The following is a 22,500-nucleotide window of genomic DNA, read 5'->3' on the forward strand; positions in this document are numbered from 1 at the left end:
ATGAGACGTGGTGCTAACTAGTTTTGACATGGCAGTTCTATCGCAAACAGATATACATGTGAACATAAGGAATACCACAAGTACTACAACAGCAATGGAGATTAATGTACGCATCAATGTGCTTTTTATCCCTCCGAACAAACCTTCGACAAAGTTCCAGAAAGATCCTTCTTGATTCTTATGCAATTCAATTCGACCATGCTGTGTGTCCTCAGTTAGCTTTGTCAAGGGCCTTAGACGGATCTGATACATAGGAACAGCATTCTGTACCAATAACTGAATGGGATTGGCAAATGACATTGGAGCGATAGTGCTGTGAGGCATATTTCATTCTGAATAGTTCATTTGTCCTGAGATTTATTTGTAGTGGTATATCCTCTTTTGTACGACTTTGGCAAACTGTAGTGGCATATCCTCTTCTGTACGACTTTGTCGCAACTCTCCTTCCCCCCTTTCCACACACACACACTGACAGGTATGTGGCGATGCTCACTGTAATCGTGAGACAGGCAAGCTTGACAGGGCCATATCCATGTTTGGATGTCATCGTGCAACCTGCTCAGTGTAGGCTTGTGGAATGGGCCGTGGTTGAACTTTTTGCAATTGGATGCACTCTCAGCAATCTTTACCACCATAGGAGTCGTCAGTATCACTTGATATGGTCCGAGCCAGCACGGTTGATTCCAGTGTTGTTGTCTTAGATTCTTCACCAACACCCAATGGCTTGTCTGGATGTCATGTATTACACCTTCCTTGGGCTCCGGGGGCACCGTTTTCCCCCCTGGAATGCATAGACTTAAAAACATTGTTAAGTGCAAGACAGTATTTTACCACTCGTCGTCTATTTCTATCTTATTCTGTGGGAAAGGTGTGTTTTGCCATTCGAATTGGTACTCTCTCTGTTGTTGTGGAAACTGTTGTTCATGTTGGGAATGCTTCTGCCATGCTGGAACCTGCTGCTGCCAATATATCTGCTGTTGTGGAATCAGTTTCTGATAGGGCTGCGGTGTTGGCATTTGTTGTAATTGCTGTCCCTCATAATGCATTAGTTGTGCTGTTTCCAGCTTTTTCTTCCGAGTGTCATCCTGTGTGAGTGCATACCGCTCTGCGTGTTTCGCATGTGACCAGACAGCGGCTAACTCCTGGGTCTCCCAGCCTATACATGACATCATGACGCGGTTGTGAATGCATGGTAGCAGTCCGTTAATTAAAGACGTTTTTAACAGGTCGTTGTATGCTGCATTATCATGGGTCAGACCAGCATGTCTGTTGAAACACTGCTCCATTCTTGTCCTGTAGATGTCACAGCTTTCATCAAGGTTCTGCTTAATGGAATGGATCTTTTGCCAATCTGTACGGACTGGGTAGGCCTCCCTTATTCTGGAGAAAAGTCCAAGTGGATTCTGTAACTGTCCTGTGACAATATCAGTCCTTTGTCCATTTACATCAAAATCTCCTTTCAGGTGTGGCCACTTCAACTTGAAAACTTTGCGAAACACTGACTCCAATTCTTTTGCGGATGGCTGATACATTTCTATCAAGTCTAACACAGATGTGCACCAGCATCCCACATCTTCGGAAGGATTTGGGAGTTCTTTTATGACTTCATTCAATTCGTCCGGAGTCCAGTTGCGTTGGACCTGGACTGTTTCAGAGTACGCATTACGGACTTCCTCTGTAGCGTCAGCAGGAGGTCGTGGGTGTGGATTTGGGTATGATACCAGTGGAAATGTCTGATGTGGCACCGCTTGGCTGCGTGTCATGATCTTGTTCGGGGGGTTGGTTTGATGAAAAGGCTCCTCCAGCTTGTTATGCATGTCCTGAGGGTTGTCGTGGAGGGAGTGGAGGGCGGAAGCTGTTCCCTGCTGTGCGTTGTCATTCGGGAGGGGGAGAATGGCTGCTGCTACCTGCTGGGAAGCTTCTGCATACAGTTTATTCACCTGGTCACGTTGCACAGCGGCTGGTTGGATAGGTAAATGAGGCTCTGCTGTCGGTTGAGCTGGTGGTTGGAAAGGCATGGTGCTGGTGGTGCTTGCATAGGGTGGTGGACGGAGGTTTTCTTCTTTCCTATCTTTTCGTAACTTTCTTTGTTTTCTCTCAAATTCTTCCTCAGTTTCTTTTTTTAATAACAAAGGCTTTGCCTGTTTCTTGTCCCTGGCTTCAGCCTCCCTTTCCCATTTCCTAAAGTTATCCCAATCTATTTTCTTCTTCTTCCTGCTGTTGCGTTTCTCATATTTTTCTAATGCATCTCTACACAGTCCTAACTTATTTGTACTAAATGTTCCTATCAGAGGAAACAAACCATCAGAAATGCGGTGCCATAAAGTAATTTGACTTAGGATCTCTGTGCCCCACTTGTTCACCATTGATACTGCTGGCCCAGAAAGCGTTGATGGCAAAGCCACCTTTTGTTGTCCATTCCCCATGGCGCTATGAGCTAAGAAACAAACAAAAGAAACTGAACAGACTCAGGTTAAATCACATTCGTATTTAACAGTTTCAACACTACTATATCTCAGGCTCTAATTCAATTAACAACAACAGATTCTTCTTTTCTTTTTTTTCTTTTTTTTTTCTACAATAGGCCGTGGACCATCTGATTAATCACTTCAGGGTCAAGCAAATCAAACATTCATATTCTGCCACAACTATCAGCATTCTCAGCATTCTACTAATAATGGAAGTTGCTTTAGAATTCATCAATCATTCACAATCCTGCAAGATACTTGCAGTATTTTCTTATCATACACACAATTCCTTATGATATCAGCGTTTTATGGCCTCTGATATAATGTCAGGAATTTATCTAATAATAATAATAATAACTACAATTATAATAATAATTGGGATATCATGAAACTACATATCATGATGTGACGTCACACATAGGACATACGACACACAACAGTATTGTCTAACTAGAACATAGAACATAGATGACAGACAACCGCGGCGTTTTTAGTACTGGGATTACAGAACAACCAACTTTCTTACATAGATGAAACCCACCACCAAAAAAGCACACCATGTACTGGGATTCTTCCCCGAACATACATTCTAATAACTAAAGTACTGGGATTCATCCCCGAACATACTTTTCTAATAACTAAAGTACTGGGATTCTTCCCCGAACATACTTTTCTAATAACTAAAGTACTGGGATTCATCCCCGAACATACTGTCTAGTTTAAAGTACTGCTACTGTCTAGTTTAAAGTACTGGGATTCATCCCCGAACATACTGTCTAATATTTACACTTATTCATATAAAACCCAATTCTATAGAATGAATCATAACATCTTCTCACCTTATTTGAGTAACAACTGATGTCGCCCGCCATCCGTCAGATCCAGAGTCCGGGGACCGGCCCAAATGCTGCTTTTTGCACAAAAGGATTTGCCTTGGCTAGAAAGCCACCATCGATGGATATTGTCCCAGGAAACCAGAGCCCGGAACGGCGGATGAATCAGTCTCGGCGGGACCTCCAGAATTGTTGTGGAATTTCTATACTAACACTTACAACAAAATATAAGGAGAGTACAAGATGTGATGAGACATTCAATTCAATTTATTAGGGATCCCTAGAGAACAACCACCTTCCAGCATGTAGGATGATTGAACTCCAGAACAATACATGTAGTTACTTTTTATACACTTTTCTCAAAGTAGGAGGGGTGAAAACTGTCACATGACCAGACAGCCAGCCTCTTGATTAGATCATTGTTATTACAATGGGACCATCCAAATCAACATACAGACGATCTGACTGTTGGCTGTGAGGAAGTCTCACCAACACCTTGGTCAGAACAAAAGCCATTGATGTGCAAAGGTTTGATTAATGCGACACAGGATATCAGACACGGTGTAAGCCACACCCAGCTAGATTAGCACTTAGGACAATCAACATACAGAGAGAGAAATAAGATAGAAATGAAACAATTACATTTTTCCCACTACAGATATGCTCATGATGTGGACACACACGGCGTGCACACAAACAAGCACACTCGCGTGAATATTCGCCCCACGCTGGTATGCTAACGCTAACATCTGTGTGCGCACGCATAATTTGCTGTGTTGTATGCACCTCCCAAGGACACACACCACTGTTTTCCTAACATCATACAACATGTTGTCCTCTGTTGCTGTCGTAAACAACCTGGAAATATCGGCAGGGAAATGTATGCGTGGAAACAATTTCCTCAAGTGTACCATTTTTTTAAACCCGTTTTGAAATTCTCACTGCGTGACGGCGGACTCCTCGCTCTTGTTTACCTCGCAACTCGGCAGACACCTTCTCGTGGCTGCCGTGATGTCTCTCCATCTCATGTTTACCCTTGTTTTGTTTCTCTTTAAGTTGTGGTGTTTCTTTTTGTTTGTTTTCCTTTTGTCTTATCGGATGGTTCTCGGTGCTTACACGGCATGCCACCGTGACAGACAAGCTCCTGTTTTGTAAACACAACGTATGTGAGCTACCTCAGACACATTATACAATACGACTTGCATAGAGGAGAGTTATTTCCTGCAGATATTTCCAGGTTAGCTATAGTAACATGCTATAAATGATGCATCAGGGTTATTTTTAAGTTGGAAGCGCTCACAAGCGCCGTGTAGTGGATAGAAATGTATTGCCCCTTGAACTTGCGTTGCATATCTAACATGACGACAGTGGAAAACAATCCATCATGCCCTGAAATGCTTCTCACACTGTGTGTGCGCGTGTGTGCTGCGTGCATGTGAGTGTGTGTGTGTGGGTGTGTGTGCCTGTGCCTGCATGCCACAGTGTCTAGCTCTCGCCGACTGACTCCTCTTGTCTCCCAGTCAGGTGTTCCCTCATGGCTTGCCTGAAGAGTTCACGCTGGTCTTCACCTTGGCCCTGAAGAAGAAGGCCCTGAGGGACACCCTCTACCTCCTCCAGATCTCCGACCAGCAAGGCTATCCACAAGTACCAACACGACTCTCTCTCCCTCTCTCTCTCTCTCTCTCTCTCTGTCTGTCTGCTGCTTATAAACGACGGCACAGTTTCTCTCTGTCTGTCTGCTGCTTATAAACGACGGCACAGTTTCTCTCTGTCTGTCTGCTGCTTATAAACGACGGCACAGTTTCTCTCTGTCCGTCTGTCTGCTCTGCATATGTGTTTTTCTGTCAGTTTAGCACACTCTCTCCTCCTTTCACCCCTTTTTTGGCTATATCTGTATTTTCAGTTTTTCTGTTTAACCCATTAAGGCTAAGGTTCCGATTCTACAAAATGTCTTCTAACCCTAACAGTTTTTTGAAAAAACTTTTGTTTCTATATCAGTGGTTCTCAAACTTTTTCATGTCAAGGACCCCCAAAATTATATGTATTTGGCCGCGGACCCCCATTTCAAAATATTTTGTTCCAGGGACCCCAGAACAAAAAATGTAGTTACAAAGTTCGCTTTAAATATATATATATATTAAAAGATTTGCACACATTTTCTCAATTTTTCAAAAATAGCAGATCTACAAGCTCATGAGCTTGTAGATCTGCTATTTTGAATAGCCAAATGCTTTTTAGCTCAAATCAAGAAATGACACGGATGCTTCTCCCGGTCTTAAAGGGTTCATTTCTTTCTTTCTCTCTCTCTCTCTCTCTCTGCATGTTTTTCTCCTTCTCTCTCTCATCTATGTCTCTCCCTCTCCTGTCTCTCTCTTTAATGGACTCTCCCGTCGTCTGGTGTCTGTCTTTCAGCTTGGTGCCTGTCCTTTGCATAATTGCACGCTTTCCCTCGTTGATGCCTCCTCTCATCCTCTCGCACCTTTTTTAACGCTCTTCCTCCGTTCTTTCCCTGCTCTTCTCCTATTCTTCATCCACCACCAACCCTGCTCCCCTCCTCTTCTCCGTCTTCTCCTCCGTCACTCTTTTCATCATCTGTGTGGCCTTTCCTTTCTTTCCCCCCTCATTGTTATGCACGTGTGTTTGATGATAAAGCGCCAGAGTTCCCATAATCACGGGGAGACTGGGAACCCATTTAAATACTCAGTGTGTATGATGGATCGTGGCCATGGTGGCTCATTAGGGTTGATTGATTGACTGTACTGTTGGTGTGTGTAATTAATATGTCTTCTCTCGCTTACCTCGCCTCGGTTTTTAAGTGCATACTGTGTTCTACAACTTTTCTTTCCAGAGATGGTAGTAGCAGTGTCTGTCGCCGCCGTGTTAGCCCAACTTGAGATGCACTCCATTTTTCTTCATCCAAACCTCAGGCATTGAGCTGATTTGTGCCTAACTGAGCTTGTACCGCGAGAGAATCAGCCAGGATTAGGTTAACCCATTAAGACCTGAAGCCGATTCTAAAAATGTCTTCTAAATCCCAACAGTATTCTGAAAAAACGTATGTTTCTGTATCAGTGGTTCTCAAACTTTTTTCATGTCAAGGACCCCCAAAATGATATGTATTTGGCCGTGGACCCCCATCTCAAAATATTTTGTTCCAGGGACCCCCAGAAGCAAAGATTGAGTTAAAAATGTTCGCTTTAAAATAATATATATATTCAACGATTTTCACACATTTTCACGATTTTTCAAAAATCCGACACTATGAGCTTGTATATCTGCTATTTTTGTAAATAGCCAAAATGTAAAATAATGCTTTTTTAGCTCAAATGAAAAAGTGACACAGATGCGTTCCAGGTCTAAATGGGTTAATGCTTTGGCTCTTGAGAGTCTACTCTGTGGCTGGATAGTGTCTTCCAGGGTCAGAGCATTTTGAATAGGATTTTTTCATATATCTCTCAGTTCTTCAAAAGCGAGCCCTCAGGGTAATGTAATGGTAAAAGGTCTCAAACAGGCAGAGGGGAAAAACGGAGCTTTCTAAAGAATTAATTAACACTTTTGTCTTGAATAATTGCAAATGTTATTCCCATCTGTTTAACCCATTAAGACCTGGAACTGTGTCATTTTTAGATTTGAGCTAAAAAGCATTATTTTACACTTTGGGCTATTCAAAAATAGCAGATCTACAAGCTCATAGCGCGGCACCGAGTGCCGCGCTATGAGCTTGTAGATCTGCTATTTTTGAAAATGTGTGAAAATGTGTGCAAATCTTTGAATATATATATTTTTAAAGCGAACATTTTTTACTCAAATCTTTGCTTCTGGGGGTCCCTAGAACAAAATATTTTGATGGGGGTCTGTGGCCAAATACATATAATTCTGGGGGTCCTTGACATGAAAAAGATTGAGCACCACTTATATAGAAACATACGTTTTTCAGAAAACAGTTGAGATTTAGGAGACATGTAGAATCGGCTTCAGGTCTCAATGGGTTAATGGCTTTGTTTCAACCCCCCTTTTTTCTCTCCTCATCTTTATTTTATACCACTCAAACTTTCCTGTCTTACCTTTATCTCACCCGATCCGTTTCTTCCTCTCTTTTTCATCATTAACCCCCACATATCTTTTCCCCCAGTTCTCCTTGGACCTGAACGGCCGAGAGGGCACGCTGTCCGTGCGGGCCAGAGGAGCGGACCCCGCGGTCGACCTGGTGGGCTGCATGTTCAGCGGGGAGGGCGTGGCGTCGCTCCTGGACCTGCGTTGGCACAAGGTGGCGCTCAGCGTCAAGCGCGAGGCCGTCTCCCTGCACGTGGACTGCAGCTCCATCGAGACCAAGCCCCTGGAGCTCCGCGGCGAGCTGCCCACCGACGGACACACTCTCCTGGGGATCAGGGCCGCCGACGCCGGGCCTGTGGAGGTAAAAAATACAGTATTATATTTCTATCAGGACAACTCATGAATGGATAAAATATTTGTATTGAATATAAAATGAGCAATCTATTTATTTTGGTTTGGCGATGAATTGGATCTTATTTTAGGTACTCTGAGAAAGCACATTACATCTCCCTACCAATAGGGACTCTGAATCCCCCAGTACATAAAAGTAGATCCGAAACGACAGGTGGTAGCTGGGGCGGTGGAGGGTGAGCAGCCGTTTTAACCCAGACCTGAAGCCGATTCTACATGTCTCCTAAATCCCAACAGTTTTCTGAAAAACGTATGTTTCTATATCAGTGGTGCTCAATCTTTTTCATGTCAAGGACCCCCAAAAGGATATGTATTTGGCCGCGGACCCCCATCAAAATATTTTGTTCCAGGGACCCCCAAAAGCAAAGATTTGAGTTAAAAATGTTCGCTTTAAAAATATCTATATTCAGAAGATTTGCACACATTTTCACGATTTTTCAAAAATAGCAGATCTACAAGCTCGTAGCGCGGCACTCGGTGCCGCGCTATGAGCTTGTATATCTGCTATTTTTGAATAGCCCAAAGTGTAAAATAATGCTTTTTAGCTCGAATCTAAAAATGACACAGTTCCAGGTCTTAATGGGTTAAAAAAAGAAGAAAAATCTTTCATTACAACAAGCACAAAACCGTGCGATCTTGTTTTGAAAGTAGGCTCCAACAAAAATACAAACAAGACGTAGAGTCTTGGCCTCCCTCTCCAATCTATCCATTGATAGTAAGTTACTACTGAAGCTGCAACATACAGACTGGCTGCTTGTGTTCATGTCCTAGAGTGGTGAGGGTCTATGCCGAGTCTGAAGAAACTGCGCTAGACCCTTTTACACACGCACGCACTCGTAGGATAAGCATTTTTATTAACGAAGATCAACATGTCCATGACTGTTAGGTTCGCTGGAAACCGACGTCCCTGGCACACAGAGAAATAGCGCCTGGCTAAGGTGGCCAGTCCGGAGAAACGGAGGCTGTGAACATTCGACCAGTCTAATGAATTTAATGCCAAGGGAGCAGAAAAAGGAGCTCTGCACTTAATTGAGATGTTTCGACATTTTGCGTTCCTCTCGTCTCGCTGTCACTCGCTCTTTTAGTTTTGACTCGATATTCTAAAGCTCCCGGCGTGGAACAGAATTTGCGGAAATGATCTTTTTCTCTTGGACATAGACTACTCTCTTGCGCCTCCCTGAGCCTGTTTAAAATAATGACATCTCCCCATAACCAAATAACACCATCAGGAAAATGCGGAACATACATTTATTATTATGCAAATTAACCATGAAGCCGATAAGCATATTCGGATACTCCTTAACGGCCTACCCTACAACCATGCTGTAAAACGGATGCTTGCAAAGGTTTTGTTTACACATCTTAAATCCTAACAGATGTAGCGATTGTAGCTGAATACAGTACACCCAACAATATACTGCAGAAACAAATGCAGTTCACCTCTCCTTACCTCTATGCCACTCTTTGCTAAACTACTGAGGAGGCATTCAACTTTAATCCTGCATTAACCCATTGAGACCTGAAGCCGATTCCACATGTCTCCTAAATCTCAACAGTTTTCTGAAAAACGTATGTTTCTACAGTATATCAGTGGTGCTCGATCTTTTTCATGTTAAGGACCCCCAAAATGATATGTATTTGGCCACGGACCCCCATCAAAATATTTTGTTCCAGGGACCCCCAGAAGCAAAGATTTTAGTTAAAAACGGTTCGCTTTAAAAATATATATATTCAAAGATTTGCACACATTTTCACAATTTAAAAAAAATAGCAGATCTACAAGCTCGTAGCGCGGCACTCGGTGCCGCGCTATGAGCTTGTAGATCTGCTATTTTTGAATAGCCCAAAGTGTAAAATAATGCTTTTTAGCTCAAATCTAAAAATGACACAGTTCCAGGTCTTAATGGGTTATACATGATCTAAGTATAATTATACACCATATGTCCTGTCTACTCATCTGCAACCAAACTGATAATGAACACACCGTCGCTCAGTTCTCCCATCAAACTTCTAATATTCAGGGAATGGCCTATAGAGAAAGACACCGGAGAACCGTGTGCTACGTTATAATTGATCACATTCATGGCACATTGCATTTTAACCCATTAAGGCCTGAGGTTCCGATTCTACAAATGTCTTTTAAAATCGTAACAGTTTTCTGAAAAATGTATGTTGCTATATCAGTGGTTCTCAAACCTTTTCATGTCAAGGACCACCCAAAATGATATGTATTTGGCCGCCGACCCCCATCTCAAAATATGTTGTTCCACGGACCCCCAGAAGCAGAGATTTGAGTAAAAAATGTTCGCTTAAAAATACATGTATATTCAAAGATTTGGACACATTTTCACGATTTTTCGAAAATAGCCGATCTACAAGCTCATCGAGTGCCGCGCTATGAGCTTGTATATCTGCTATTTTTGAATAGCCAAAGTGTAAAATAATGGTTTAAGTGGTTACACAGATGCGTTCCCGGTTTAAGTGAGTTAATAATGGCGCGAGGCGCATTCGCTGTGTGTTTCCAGTGGGAGACGGAACGATGTGTTACTTGTGAACGAGTGTCCCCTCAAGCGCTGCCTGCAGTCCTCACCAAACCCCTTGGGTGGAAAGAGACTTTTGTAATGAAACAATTCCATCCTCTTTGTGAGCGAGAGTGCAAACAGTCTTGCATGCATTATATCACAGGATTTCAACGTGGGGGGGGGGGCACAGCCAGGGGGGCTGATTGCAAAGGTGAGGGATTTTCTTTTTTTTTTAAGAAATTCATAAAAAAAATCTAATTGGATTCATATGATTTTAGTTCAACCACTTTCAACCTGGCTTCCCTAATTTGGAGATATCATTATTCTCCAAATCTTTCAAAAAACACGTGTTGCATAGACTATACTGTGTGTGTGCGTGCATGCCCACAGGCCGTGCTCCTGCAGCAGTCTAATTCAGGCCCTGATTAAAAAGAGAGCATGCTTACCTGGGAGATTGGGGTTTGCCGTGAGCTGGGCCCATTAGCAGCGAATAGATCCCCGTAATCCAGACACTTAGCTTGACGATCAATTAACTGGCCTAGTTAGAAGGAAGCCTGGGTCTTTGCTGAGGCCCAGCTCAGGGAGAATTAGGAAACGCGTGGAACCACGCATGCGCGCGCGCGCACACACACACACACACACAAACACACGTGCACGCCTCCTAATGTGTATGAATGGACTTGCTGTGCTGTTTGTACTTAGTTAAGGCGTCTGGGTCAATTGTGCAGGGTAAAGTTCCTGCCAACTGGCCGTGGAGATTGGGGTTCGATTCCTCTGCGGTGCCTCTCTGACTTGGCTGGGCGCTCAAACTAACACAATTGACTGTGGGCCGCTGCTCAGGAGAGGGTGTTCGCTGTACGCTGCACTAGCGCCCCCTACTGGTTGGTCAGGACTAGGGTTGGGATTCTTTTTAGGATTTTAACGATTCCGGTTCCTTAACGATTCCGTCTTAGCGGTCCGATTCCTTAACGGTTCAAGCTATGGGTCGAGACCCCACGTGAGGTCACGGGGAGGTGAAGGTGGGGTCACACATTGACAACTGAAAAAAATAAAGAAATATCCCTCCCATTAAGTCTGTTTTATGTGTATTTAGCTTTTGAATGCATTTGCTTCCTTTTTAGGTCCTGGCATCATCAGACTATACTGTATGCTTTGATTTACAAAAACACAGAAACACTTCTGTAGCTGTTAAACTATGTTGATAGGTCACAACATCAGCAGGAATCACAGCATTGTAAATAGAGTGTAGATAGATTGTAAACTATAAGCCAAAAGGACCCCTAAGGGTCCATTTGGTTTCATTCTACACTATCAAGAGTTAAAGATCTATACGGTTCCATTTGGTTACCAACTCTCCATCATTTAGCTGGGGACCACCTGGAACCCCCTCAAGGACCACTGGTGGTCCCTGGACCACTGGTTGAGAACCATTGGTCTAGAAAGCTGGCGTGTGAACATACTTTCTCTCTCCCTCTTCCTCAGGTGGACATCCAGCAGGTGATGCTGTATTGTGACCCCTCTCTGGCCATTCAGGAGGCCTGCTGTGAGATACCTGGAGCTCGGGTAAGAGTGACAATTACTCTAATCATCTAACATGCTCAAACCTGTGGCTGATTCTACAAATGCCTTCTAAATTCTTCAAAAATAGCCAACGCTAAAATCTAAGATGACAGATCACAGATGCTTTCTCGGTTATCTACCAGTACTCCTACTAACACTACAACTATTCAAATGTAACTTCTAATTCTACTATACTACTACTACTTCTAATACTAATACATAACAATGAACTCAACCACTTAAACCTTATATACTTTGTTGATCGGGGTCCCCCAGGTCTCTTTCGAGCACTCCTTCTTACTTTCTACACCAAATATTTTCAATCTCCAAGCTCGTTGTGCGATTCTAGGTCGACAAATTTTGACAAATGTTTGCCTATTATGGCATGGCCAGAATGGGGACGCTGGGGTTCATGTGGTTAATTTTGTATAGCATCATTCATACAGTACACGGCTCAAAGGGCTTTACAATATGGACATGAAAATAATGGTGGTCATTACCAAGGAGAAAACCTAAATTGGAGGTTTTGCGGCGGCTTACATGCTCGACACGAGCCAGGGATGAGCGGGCCATTGAACAATATTGCCTCCGCCCAAACTCTACCTCTCCGTCTCTGATTCATCCGGTTCACTGTACAGTACCTGTTATTTAACTCAGGCTCCCACAAAAACAGACTTATTACGTGGGCTTACAGCCATGGTCTTCTGAGACATGGATTTACGGTGTCAACAAATTGACTCGGCCTTTAATTCCATTGTGTGCAATTACAGTATGTCGGCGCAGTTCTGCTTTACCGATATCGTTTGTTCCCATAAAATTTTGACTAAAAGCCTAAATGAAAGGACTAAATTACAACTGCTCTCGCTCAGAGGTGGAGAAATTCTCTTTTTACACCTCTGAAAAAGAACCCCCTGACCTCCTTTCTCTCTCTCTTTCCCTCCCTCTCCCGTTCTCCATTTGTTTCCCTCTCTTTCTGTCGGTCTTCATCTCCATCTTTGGCTAAGTGTGTGTTTTTTTTTTTCCTGGTGCGACTATTTTTGTCAGTGCTGTTTGTCTTTAGGCGTCAGACAAAAGAAAGGCTGATCAAATGAGAGCAGATTCATTGAGGTGAAAACAACATAGCGTGTGTTTCTGCCCCGCGCGCACCACACATGTGTGCGCGCGCGCACACACACACACACACACACACACACACACACACACACACACACACACACACACACACACACACACACACACACACACACACACACACACACACACACACGCACACACATAAACAAAAGGAGAGCAAGTGATTGCTCACATATGGAAAGACGTTGAGCACAGCCAGTACCCGGGTTTATTTTAGTGCCCAGCATATTTTTGGCCAACTTTTTCTTATGTATTTTCCACGTTGGCTGTGTTGGTGGGCATGTGTGTGTGTGTGAGTGAGTGCATGCATGCATGGCATGCACACGTGTCAATGTCGGTGTGCATTAGGGGTTTCACAGAATAGTCGACTAACAAAACCACCGGTCAACACTTTGCGTCGTCGTAGATCGTTGTGGTTTTAGAATGTGGTTTTAGCATTGTAGATCTATTAATAATTATTTCAATAGAAATTCCATTGTACATTTTATGCAACCCGTGGACATTTGTGTATATTGATGAGTTTACTACAGTAGTTTCACAAATGATATCCAAAGTTAGTTTTGTATTTCAAACTGTTCGAGCATGTAAACATAGCACATAATAGTAGTATTGAGAGCTTTTGAGATGGCCTTTTAACAACCGAAGGTGGACCTAACTTCTGGTTGTTGGTGAACATAGATTTGTTAGACCATCATTGTCCATGTTATGCCATGTTAAACGAAGAGAATGTAAGGTATGTAGAGAAAGACAGACTCCCGCTATACATGCATAAAAGCAGTCAAGCACTCCCTTGATAAATTGACTACTTAACTGCTTTTTGGGAGTAGTTGATTACTACTAAAATGCGTTGTGAAAGCCGTAGTAGTGTGTGCATGTGTGTGCGCGTGTGTGTGCCTGCATAATGTGATTGTGGTCTTGCATGCGTCTGCATGCACCTCCATAGGTTTTAGGTCTGGGTTCAGTTTATCTCCACATCCATGGACCATGTTAACCCATTGAGACCTGGAACTTTTTTTTTTAGATTTGAGCTAAAAAGCATTATTTTACACTTTGGGCTATTCAAAAATAGCAGATCTACAAGCTCATAGCGCGGCACCGAGTGCCGCGCTACGAGCTTGTAGATCTGCTATTTTAGAAAAATCGTGAAAATGTGTGCAAATCTTTGAATATATATATTTTTAAAGCAAACATTTTTAACTCAAATCGTTGCTTCTGGGGGTCCCTGGAACAAAATATTTTGATGGGGGTCCGCGGCCAAATACATATAATTTTGGGGGTCCTTGACATGAAAAAGATTGAACACCACTGATATAGAAACATACGTTTTTCAGAAAACTGTTGATTTAGGAGACATGTAGAATCGGCTTCAGGTCTTAAAGGGTTAAACGATACATCCTATAGTGGGTGAGAAGTTCCCTCAGAAGTGTGTAAGTGTAGAAGTGAGATAATGGAACATTCTCAGACCTGATGAGAGGCTCTCCAGAGGGATTAGTCTCCTGGTTCGTTGGCTTGGGGGGCTTGTGCGCTGCCGGGCTCCCCAGGAGCTGCATTTTAAATTTAGAACAGGAAGTACAGTAAGTTTGTGTGTGTGTGTGTAATCTGTATAATGAGGGTTAGGCTGCACACATGCATCAGATTCACATTGCTTAAACATGCTCAAAGGTACAGCTTTTATCCACTATAACCCTTGAACATTCGGTGAAAATAGGCGAAAATAGCCGATCTGCAAGCTCACAGCGTGTTGCCTTGTGAGCTTGTAGATCAGCAATTTTCTGCAAATACGTTTACTGTAGACCGAAAACAGGAGGCGGAAAAGTATACCGTAGAGCCCTTGGGAATCCGGTCGATAGGTGGTTAATTTGTGGCTGACTATTTCTCTTCTCAGATGTTTACACACATGCACGCACGCACACACACACACACACACACACACACACACACACACACACACACACACACACACACACACACACACACACACACACACACACATGCACGCACACGATGAATAAATGTTCTCTGTCGACTGTGTGTTCGCAGTGCCCACCAGATGCCCCCAAAAGTCGTCGTGCTGCTGAGAATGACCTGGTGGAGAACTTGCACCAGGTAATGCACACACACACACACACACACACACACACACACACACACACACACACACACACACACACACACAGTACAGTACACACTCATTCTCCTGGACACACTCGTTTCCTCCAGTCATTTACAACCATTGGCAAGCAAAACAGGCCAATACGTCACTTCCTTGAATTTACACCACACATGGTTCCCATCACACACACACACACACACACACACACACACACACACACACACACACACACACACACACACACACACACACACACACACACACACACACACACTTTGGCCGGAGAACACTATCTTCCTGGGAGTCCTGAGACGTCTGTACTAGTAGCAAACATGTCTTGGTAGCGGGGCGGGGAAGGGGCTTGATATGTACCAAATGGCCTCTACTCCGCCTCCTTGATTGTCTGTCTCGTGAAAACATGTTTTCTGGTTTACTCCAGTCCCCTTCTTGTGCCGTGAGCTTCCTGTGACCTCACTCCAGCGGTTCCTCGTGACTGTTCAAAGCATCCGCCGGCGACAGAGCCGCCGCGTGAAAAAACACTTCCCCCACGTTTGAACGCCATCTTATCGCTATGTGCAGAATTGCTACACGAGATTGTTTCGCCATAACCTAAAGGCTATTTATTTTCACCGTTCCCCTCCCCACCCCCCCCCCCCCCCCACACACTACTCGTTCTATCATTCATATTAATAGGATCCATATCCAATTATCTATTCATTAGGCCTGGCGTTTGTCTTGTGGAGAGGCTGGTGTTTAAATCTGGAGATCTTTCAGGACAGAGTGATCAATTCCAGGGATGGCTCCAGCCCGACACAGCTACAATAACTTATGCATGCCAGCTCTCTCTAACACGCTCTCTGTCTTTGTGTGTGCGTGTGTGTGCGTGCGTGCGTGTGTGTGTGTGTGTGTGTGTGTGTGTGTGTGTGTGTGTGTGTGTGTGTGTGTGTGTGTGTGTGTGTGTGTGTGTGTGTGTGTGTGTGTGTGTGTGTGTGTGTGTGACGTGTGTGTGTGTGTGTGACGTGTGTGTGTGTGTGTGTGTCTCTCTCTCTCTATCGCTTTCTCTGACATTCCTTCCTTCTCTCTCTGTATCTTACTTGCTGCTTTCTCTCATCGCTCTTTCTAGATCTTTCTCGTTTCTCATTGTCCCCACCTCCCCAACCCCACTAATTTAATCTGTGTTCTTTATATCTCCGTCTGTCTGTCTGTCTGTCTGTCTGTCTGTCTGTCTGTCTGTCTGTCTGTCTGGCTCTCTGTCTGGCTCTCTGTCTCTCTCTCCCTCTCTGATAACCTTATATGGTACAGTGTGGAGGGCCTGGCATTGTTACCGTCATCTTCATTCTTCACTGAGTCACGGATGTGTAATGGCCACGACTGCAGAGGCTGCTTTTACAAGCCAGCACAGCACTTGGGTTACAAAGCACAGACCACACACACACACACGCACGCACGCACACACACACACACACACACACACACACACACGCACACGCACACGCACACGCACACGCACACGCACACACGGACACTGGACTGCATATCGTATGGCCTGTTTGTTGCCACAGTATCTGTACAGTAAATATGCTATGGGGTCTATGACCCCTGTGTGCACGCCAGATGTTACTCAAGTCATAGCACTACTAGTTTCCATTAAGGCAAATCCTCTGTGACTGGCAGGGAGGTGACCTCAGCGGAAGTGGAATGTCATGTGTGTGTGTGTGTGTGTATGTGGAACGCTGTATGCTTGCGCAGAATGTCTCGGCGGCTGCTGCCGACTGCTGTGTCGGGAATGCCGATCAGGGCCAGGGTCAAACAATAACGACAGAATCTTTGCTATAGCTCGTTTTTTGCTCGGGTGGGAGGCGAGTGTGCGAGCAGATTGCCTGATAGAACACGGAAATATTTAAAGAATCCCAGGAAAGTATATGCATTTCTGCTTACCAGACCTAAGCCCCCAACCCATCTGTTAAGACTCCTCCAGAGAGGAATAAAAAATGAACGCCGCTACGAAATTATTTGCCACTAATGTCAGACCATCCGGGTTGGGGGTAGATCTACAGTGCCTGTGGGTCTTGTCTCTTGCTTGTTTTACAGGTGTTGTTGCCTTTCAGCGTGACACAAAAAAGCAAACCTCTCGTTTTTATCGTCTAGAGAGCAGAGAGATTCCCAACCATCGGTCTGCTTACCGGCACCGGGTTTTAACTAAAGTTTTCCACCTGCTCAAAGTAATATCTGATACAGACATGACCTTTTTTAATCATCCTATCCTTGTTGATATAACTGCATATAGGTCAATGATATAACATTATGTGATATATCCATCTACCCATCCATCTTATCCGGAGTCTGCCGGTCCGTGGTAATAGAAAGGTTGGGAACCGCACTGGTTCTTAACGTGGGGTTCGGGGACCCCTATCTGAGATCTCCGCTTTCTGATATGTCTGCGATGCTGTTATCCTTCTATAGCAGCACTGAATCTGTCTGTCTGTCTGTCTGTCTGTCTGTCTGTCTGTCTGTCTGTTGCATATCTCGAGGACCATCTGATCGATTGACTTCAAACTTGCCGTGTGTATCACAGAGGACCTGAGGGTGTTTTGTGACAATTGGGGTCCCATCAAAGGGCAAACTTCAAGCACACTCCAGCAAGGACTCACTTAAAAAAGCCTGCTGACACCCTCTCTAGCTTTTTTTTGTTTCTAAATATGTGTAGCCCTGACGTATAATTAAAGGCTTTTTAAAGTGAGTCCTTGCTCCAGTGTGCTTGAAGTTTGCCCTTTGATGGGACCCCTCTTCATCTTACTATGATAACGGGTACTGCACTAAGTTGTGAGCTTGTAGATCGGCTATTTTTTAATTTTCCATTTCTGAAAAACTCCAATCTAAGTCTTTCAAATTGATTAGACACGATTTTACACTTGTTTTTGAAAAAAATAACGGTCAGAACATCTGTAATCGGTGGGCTCGGTCTCTCCAAAATGGGGACCAGCATGGGATCCAAGCATCTGACAGTGGTCGGTGCTCTTTAGCACACTGCAGGATTTATTCTCTCCACTCCATCCTTAACTCTCTCTCTGTCTTTTTCTTGGACATTCACACTCTCCTGTACAACTATTTTCCACTCTGCTCTCCACAGCCCTCCCTCCTTCTTCTACCCATCTCTTTCTGGTGACCTTTCTTTGTTATTGGCACCCGGCAGGGAACACTCATTGGGTTTTTCTCTTTCTTTCTCCCTCTTTTTTTCCATCCCTCCATTGGCCTAAGGGCTTCTGTATGAGGAACAGCCCTTATTCTCCAAAACTTCACTTTCATCTCCTTCTCTCTGTTTTCTTCCTGTTTCTTCTTTTGACAGAGGATAACATCTGTTAATGACCTGCGTGTGAGATCAACATGGCCCTTTTATTTCTCCTCTTTGTTTTCATGCTGATGCCGTGAGATGGTGCAGCAAAGCGCTTCAATGGGCTTCACTTTGATAAAGATGTTACGCGACGTTAATGCTGCGGAGACTTAACACACGCGAAACTAAAGAGGTTTGTCCCCCCAGGGAGGACTTTAGAGAGAGTTGAATTCACCATATTTGAATAAGACGTTGGAACTATATTTGTCGTGAGCCTATTAGTGCATGTCACTGTGCGGTGAATGCTTAACGGTGGGGGGTAACTTCAGATATTTACATGCTAGTCCAGTGGATCCCAAACAATGGGTCGGGATTCATTTTTGGGACAGGGACCAATTTGTTTTGGGTCGTGAGCAAATATAAATTATAAATGAACTAAAACAATTGTTAAACTATTATATCAAAATACACATTTTCAAAAGAAAATGTAAATGACTTAACCACTTAGTTTACCAGCCGCTATACACCAAATCTCTTTGCCGAAAATAGCCACTCTATAAGCATTGTGAGCGTGTAGATTGGCTATTTTTGTCCAAATGTGTTCACCAGAATAGGGATGCTAGGGTTCATGTGGTTAGTTCATGTGGCCAGGTTCTCCATAACTGCTGAAAAACCAGCTGTCCAGGTATGAAAAGTCACGAGTGGAGGAAGCTGCTGGTTTTACATATACTGTATTGACTAGTACTTGGTATAATATTGGCCAAGTAAACCAGCTGCAGTATACTTGCAATGCTCTGGAAGCCTCTCTGCTGTTAACTGTGACATCAAATGTACATTATTGATATCAGAATCAACGTTATTGTCACATCACATGGTTTACAGCTGTGAAAAGCATCCTGGCGGCATGTTTATGTACACACCTGCATATGATGCTAATATATACTGTTCTAAACATCATGTACATACCTTCTACTACACATGCTATTTGTACGTATACGTCCATGTTTGTCTATCTTGTTTTCTTTTCTCTCCTGCTCTTACTCAATCTTTGAAACAATAATTGTGAAATACATCCTAGTGGTGGGGAGAGCTTTATCCCTTTAAAGGGCAAGACCACTTTGGTAGAGGTTTGGGTTGTGTATTTACCTTGCCATGATGTAACTCCAAAGGTGGGCAAGAAATAAAAAATAATTGCTCCATTGATTAGAAATTGATAATTCAAAATATGCTCCTCATTGACTTACATTGTACGGTAAAACTGCTCTCAAAGTCACTCTTTTAGCACAAAAACGAACGCAAACAAAGTTGATTCAGACAATATAGAACATCACCAAACCCAGTACTGTTTTTTTTTTAAATAAAAATGTCAACTTCCTGTTGATTTTGCCATTTTTAATAAGTAGAAAACCCGGACTGGATCGGCGGATCCGGATCCAGATCTTCAAATAGTAAAATCAACAGGAAGTTGACATTTTTATTAAAAAAACAAACAGTACTGGGTTTGGTGATGTTCTATATTGTCTGAATCAGCTATGTCTGGGTTCATTTATGTGCTAAAAGAGTGACTTTGAGAGCTGTTTTACCGTACAATGTAAGTCAATGAGGAGCATATTTTGAATTATCAATTTCTAATCAATGGAACAATTATTTTTTATTTCTTGCCCACCTTTGGAGTTACGTCATGGCAAGGTAACTACACAACCCAAACCTCTACCAAAGTGGTCTTACCCTTTAAGACCTGAGGCGATTCTTAAAAAATATTTTCTAAATCCTAACAGGTTTTTTTTTTTAATCTAAAAAAAATGTTTTCAAGATTTTTCAAAAATAGCAGATCTACAAGCTCATAGCGCGGCACATAGCCAAAGAAATCTAAAGTGACACAGATGCGTTCCAGGTCTTAATGGCTTATTGAAGGGAAAGGTTTGGGGATTTAGGGGTGCCACTTAATTTGGAGTTGTTCATTTTTGGACCACAGCGGTAGGTAGTCTTAAGAAATGGTTGCATCATGTGTTCGTTAGCACGCTGTCTACCCTGGGCTGTCCAAGTTGTCAATTTGAAAAACCCAAGAAGGATCAGGTCATGGGGTCTGTGAACCCCGGAGGTCATGTTAACAGCTTGTTAACAAACTGATAGAGGAAAATGTGTCTGCAGTCAGACTCCTGCAGCCATTTTGTTTTTTCACTAATGCTCTTTCCCTTCCTTTTATTTTGGTCTCTTCTGCCAACAGGAGATTTTTGCATCAAAGGCTCTGGCAGAGAAAGTAAGTCTCACAACACACGCACATACACACACATACACACACACACACGCACACGCACACACACACACACACACACACACACACACACACACACAGTTCTCTACACAACCTGCATTATTAAAAAGATATGGAGAGAAATTCACCGCGTGTCTCCAGATGGAATCCGATTAAAAAGGCTAAATGTGGGGAAAATGGAACTAAAACAAAGAGCTTAATTTGTTTATGCACTTCACAGATTGATGGGATGTCCAGCCATCATATCCAGTTAAAGGGACATTATCTAACTATATAAATGGCGACCAACTTCCGCACCCTCGGTGTCCACACCCCACAGCTCTGTTATCGACTAAACAACGCACCGCCAGACCACATGTCGCCAACTGACTCGCCACGCCGGCCGCGCTGAATTTACGCCTCGCGTAGGGGACAGCTCACTGCTCAATACACCTTTTCCACCGCGCAACATAATTAATTCTACTCACCAAATGTCGGACAAAACGGAAGGGGAGGCAGCTTCGTACCGTTTACCGTGCGCACGACCTCATCACCACAACAGCACGCAGCCGCTGCGGGGGTTTTTTCCTTTTTTTCCAAACTTTTTTTTTGGTCACCATTTTCTCCAGGCACCATTTCTGGTGTAACGTCGGGTGTTTCTTTTCACCAGCCAATCACCTTTCACGTTGCCACGTCCGTTGCCACGTCGCGCTGACGTACGCTAAACAAGCGCTGCCGTGCGCACAATGCAAACGAGCCCAAAGGCGCGCAAAAATCAGCCGACCATTGCTTAGACACAAAGTCAGACCTGGCAACGCAGCCTACGCCAATCATGTGTGAGAGATCTACAAGCTATGGGGCAGAGACGCCACCGTATCTTAGCAACAACTACAGCGCTCACTCTCATTGGTCGTGTCACGCTAAGAGCAGTCTCCAGACAATGGCATCGCAGACAGCTTGCTGTTACTGCTGTAGCCATCACACGCAGTTGCAGCACGACGGACAGGGCGCTGTGATAGCTGCCATGTCGCTAACGCTAACCTGGTTGTCATGCCTGCAGCGGCTGTGCAATCACTTTGTCAACAAAGCACGTTCGTGTGGTGAATGTCTATATTGCTGCTCAGTTCGTCCATTGTAGATGGTGTATGTTTGTGTGTGTCTTCTGGAGAACTATGTAGCTCCACAGCAACTACAGTAACTAACGTAATGGCAGGACCGCCCCGTGCAACGCATGTTACGCTGCATTATGGTCATGTAGTAATTTCAGATAATTTCGCTCCGATTACAGCAGTGTTTATCAACCCTTTCACGCCCCCCCCCCCCCCCCCAAATACACGTACTTGATCTGGGACCCCCCCATTCTGTTTGACTCCGTTCCACAAGTAAATATTGTGAAAATAGCCGATCTACAAGCTCGAAACGCCTCACGTTCAGAGGCTTTGTAAGCTTGGAGATCGGCTATTTTCTACATGATTGCCTCTTTCTTACATTCTTTGCCAATGTGGCCCATGTTTTCATAGCATAGTTTATTGACTACTTCTGTTGCAGAAATGGCCATTTCCTTTACTTTCGGTTTTTTATTGTCTCCGCCAGGCCGAAAGGCATGGCGCAAGACTATGTTTCACCCCCTGTCCGTCCGTCTGTGATAGCTAATCTCTCACATCGTTGACTTGATCGCAGCAAAATAACAGCCCGATGTGGAGAGTCAGTGAGAGCTGGATAAACGACGTAAAATGTGTCAAAAGGAGTCTGTACGGCTGTCGATAAATGAACACATGACGTCGGTGGGAGAGCAGATATTGTGTCTTTTGGACAAACAGC

At 43.8% G+C, this 22,500-nt stretch overlaps 1 protein-coding gene across 5 annotated transcripts in view; it reads left to right on the forward strand.

Annotated features, from left to right (window-relative positions):
• The window catches only part of col16a1 (collagen, type XVI, alpha 1), a 137,909-nt gene that overhangs the window by 34,266 nt on the left and 81,143 nt on the right, over positions 1-22,500 (forward strand). For all 5 annotated transcript variants that reach the window (XM_084081233.1, XM_084081235.1, XM_084081236.1 and 2 more), the window contains exons 5-9: positions 4,822-4,945; positions 7,434-7,715; positions 11,770-11,850; positions 15,022-15,087; positions 20,653-20,685. In XM_084081233.1, the coding sequence (XP_083937359.1) occupies positions 4,822-4,945; positions 7,434-7,715; positions 11,770-11,850; positions 15,022-15,087; positions 20,653-20,685 (586 nt within the window). The remainder of the gene's footprint in view (positions 1-4,821; positions 4,946-7,433; positions 7,716-11,769; positions 11,851-15,021; positions 15,088-20,652; positions 20,686-22,500) is intronic.

The sequence above is a fragment of the Gymnoscopelus microlampas genome (assembly GCF_963454915.1).
Source record: "Gymnoscopelus microlampas genome assembly, chromosome: 15".
Lineage (NCBI taxonomy): Eukaryota > Metazoa > Chordata > Actinopteri > Myctophiformes > Myctophidae > Gymnoscopelus > Gymnoscopelus microlampas.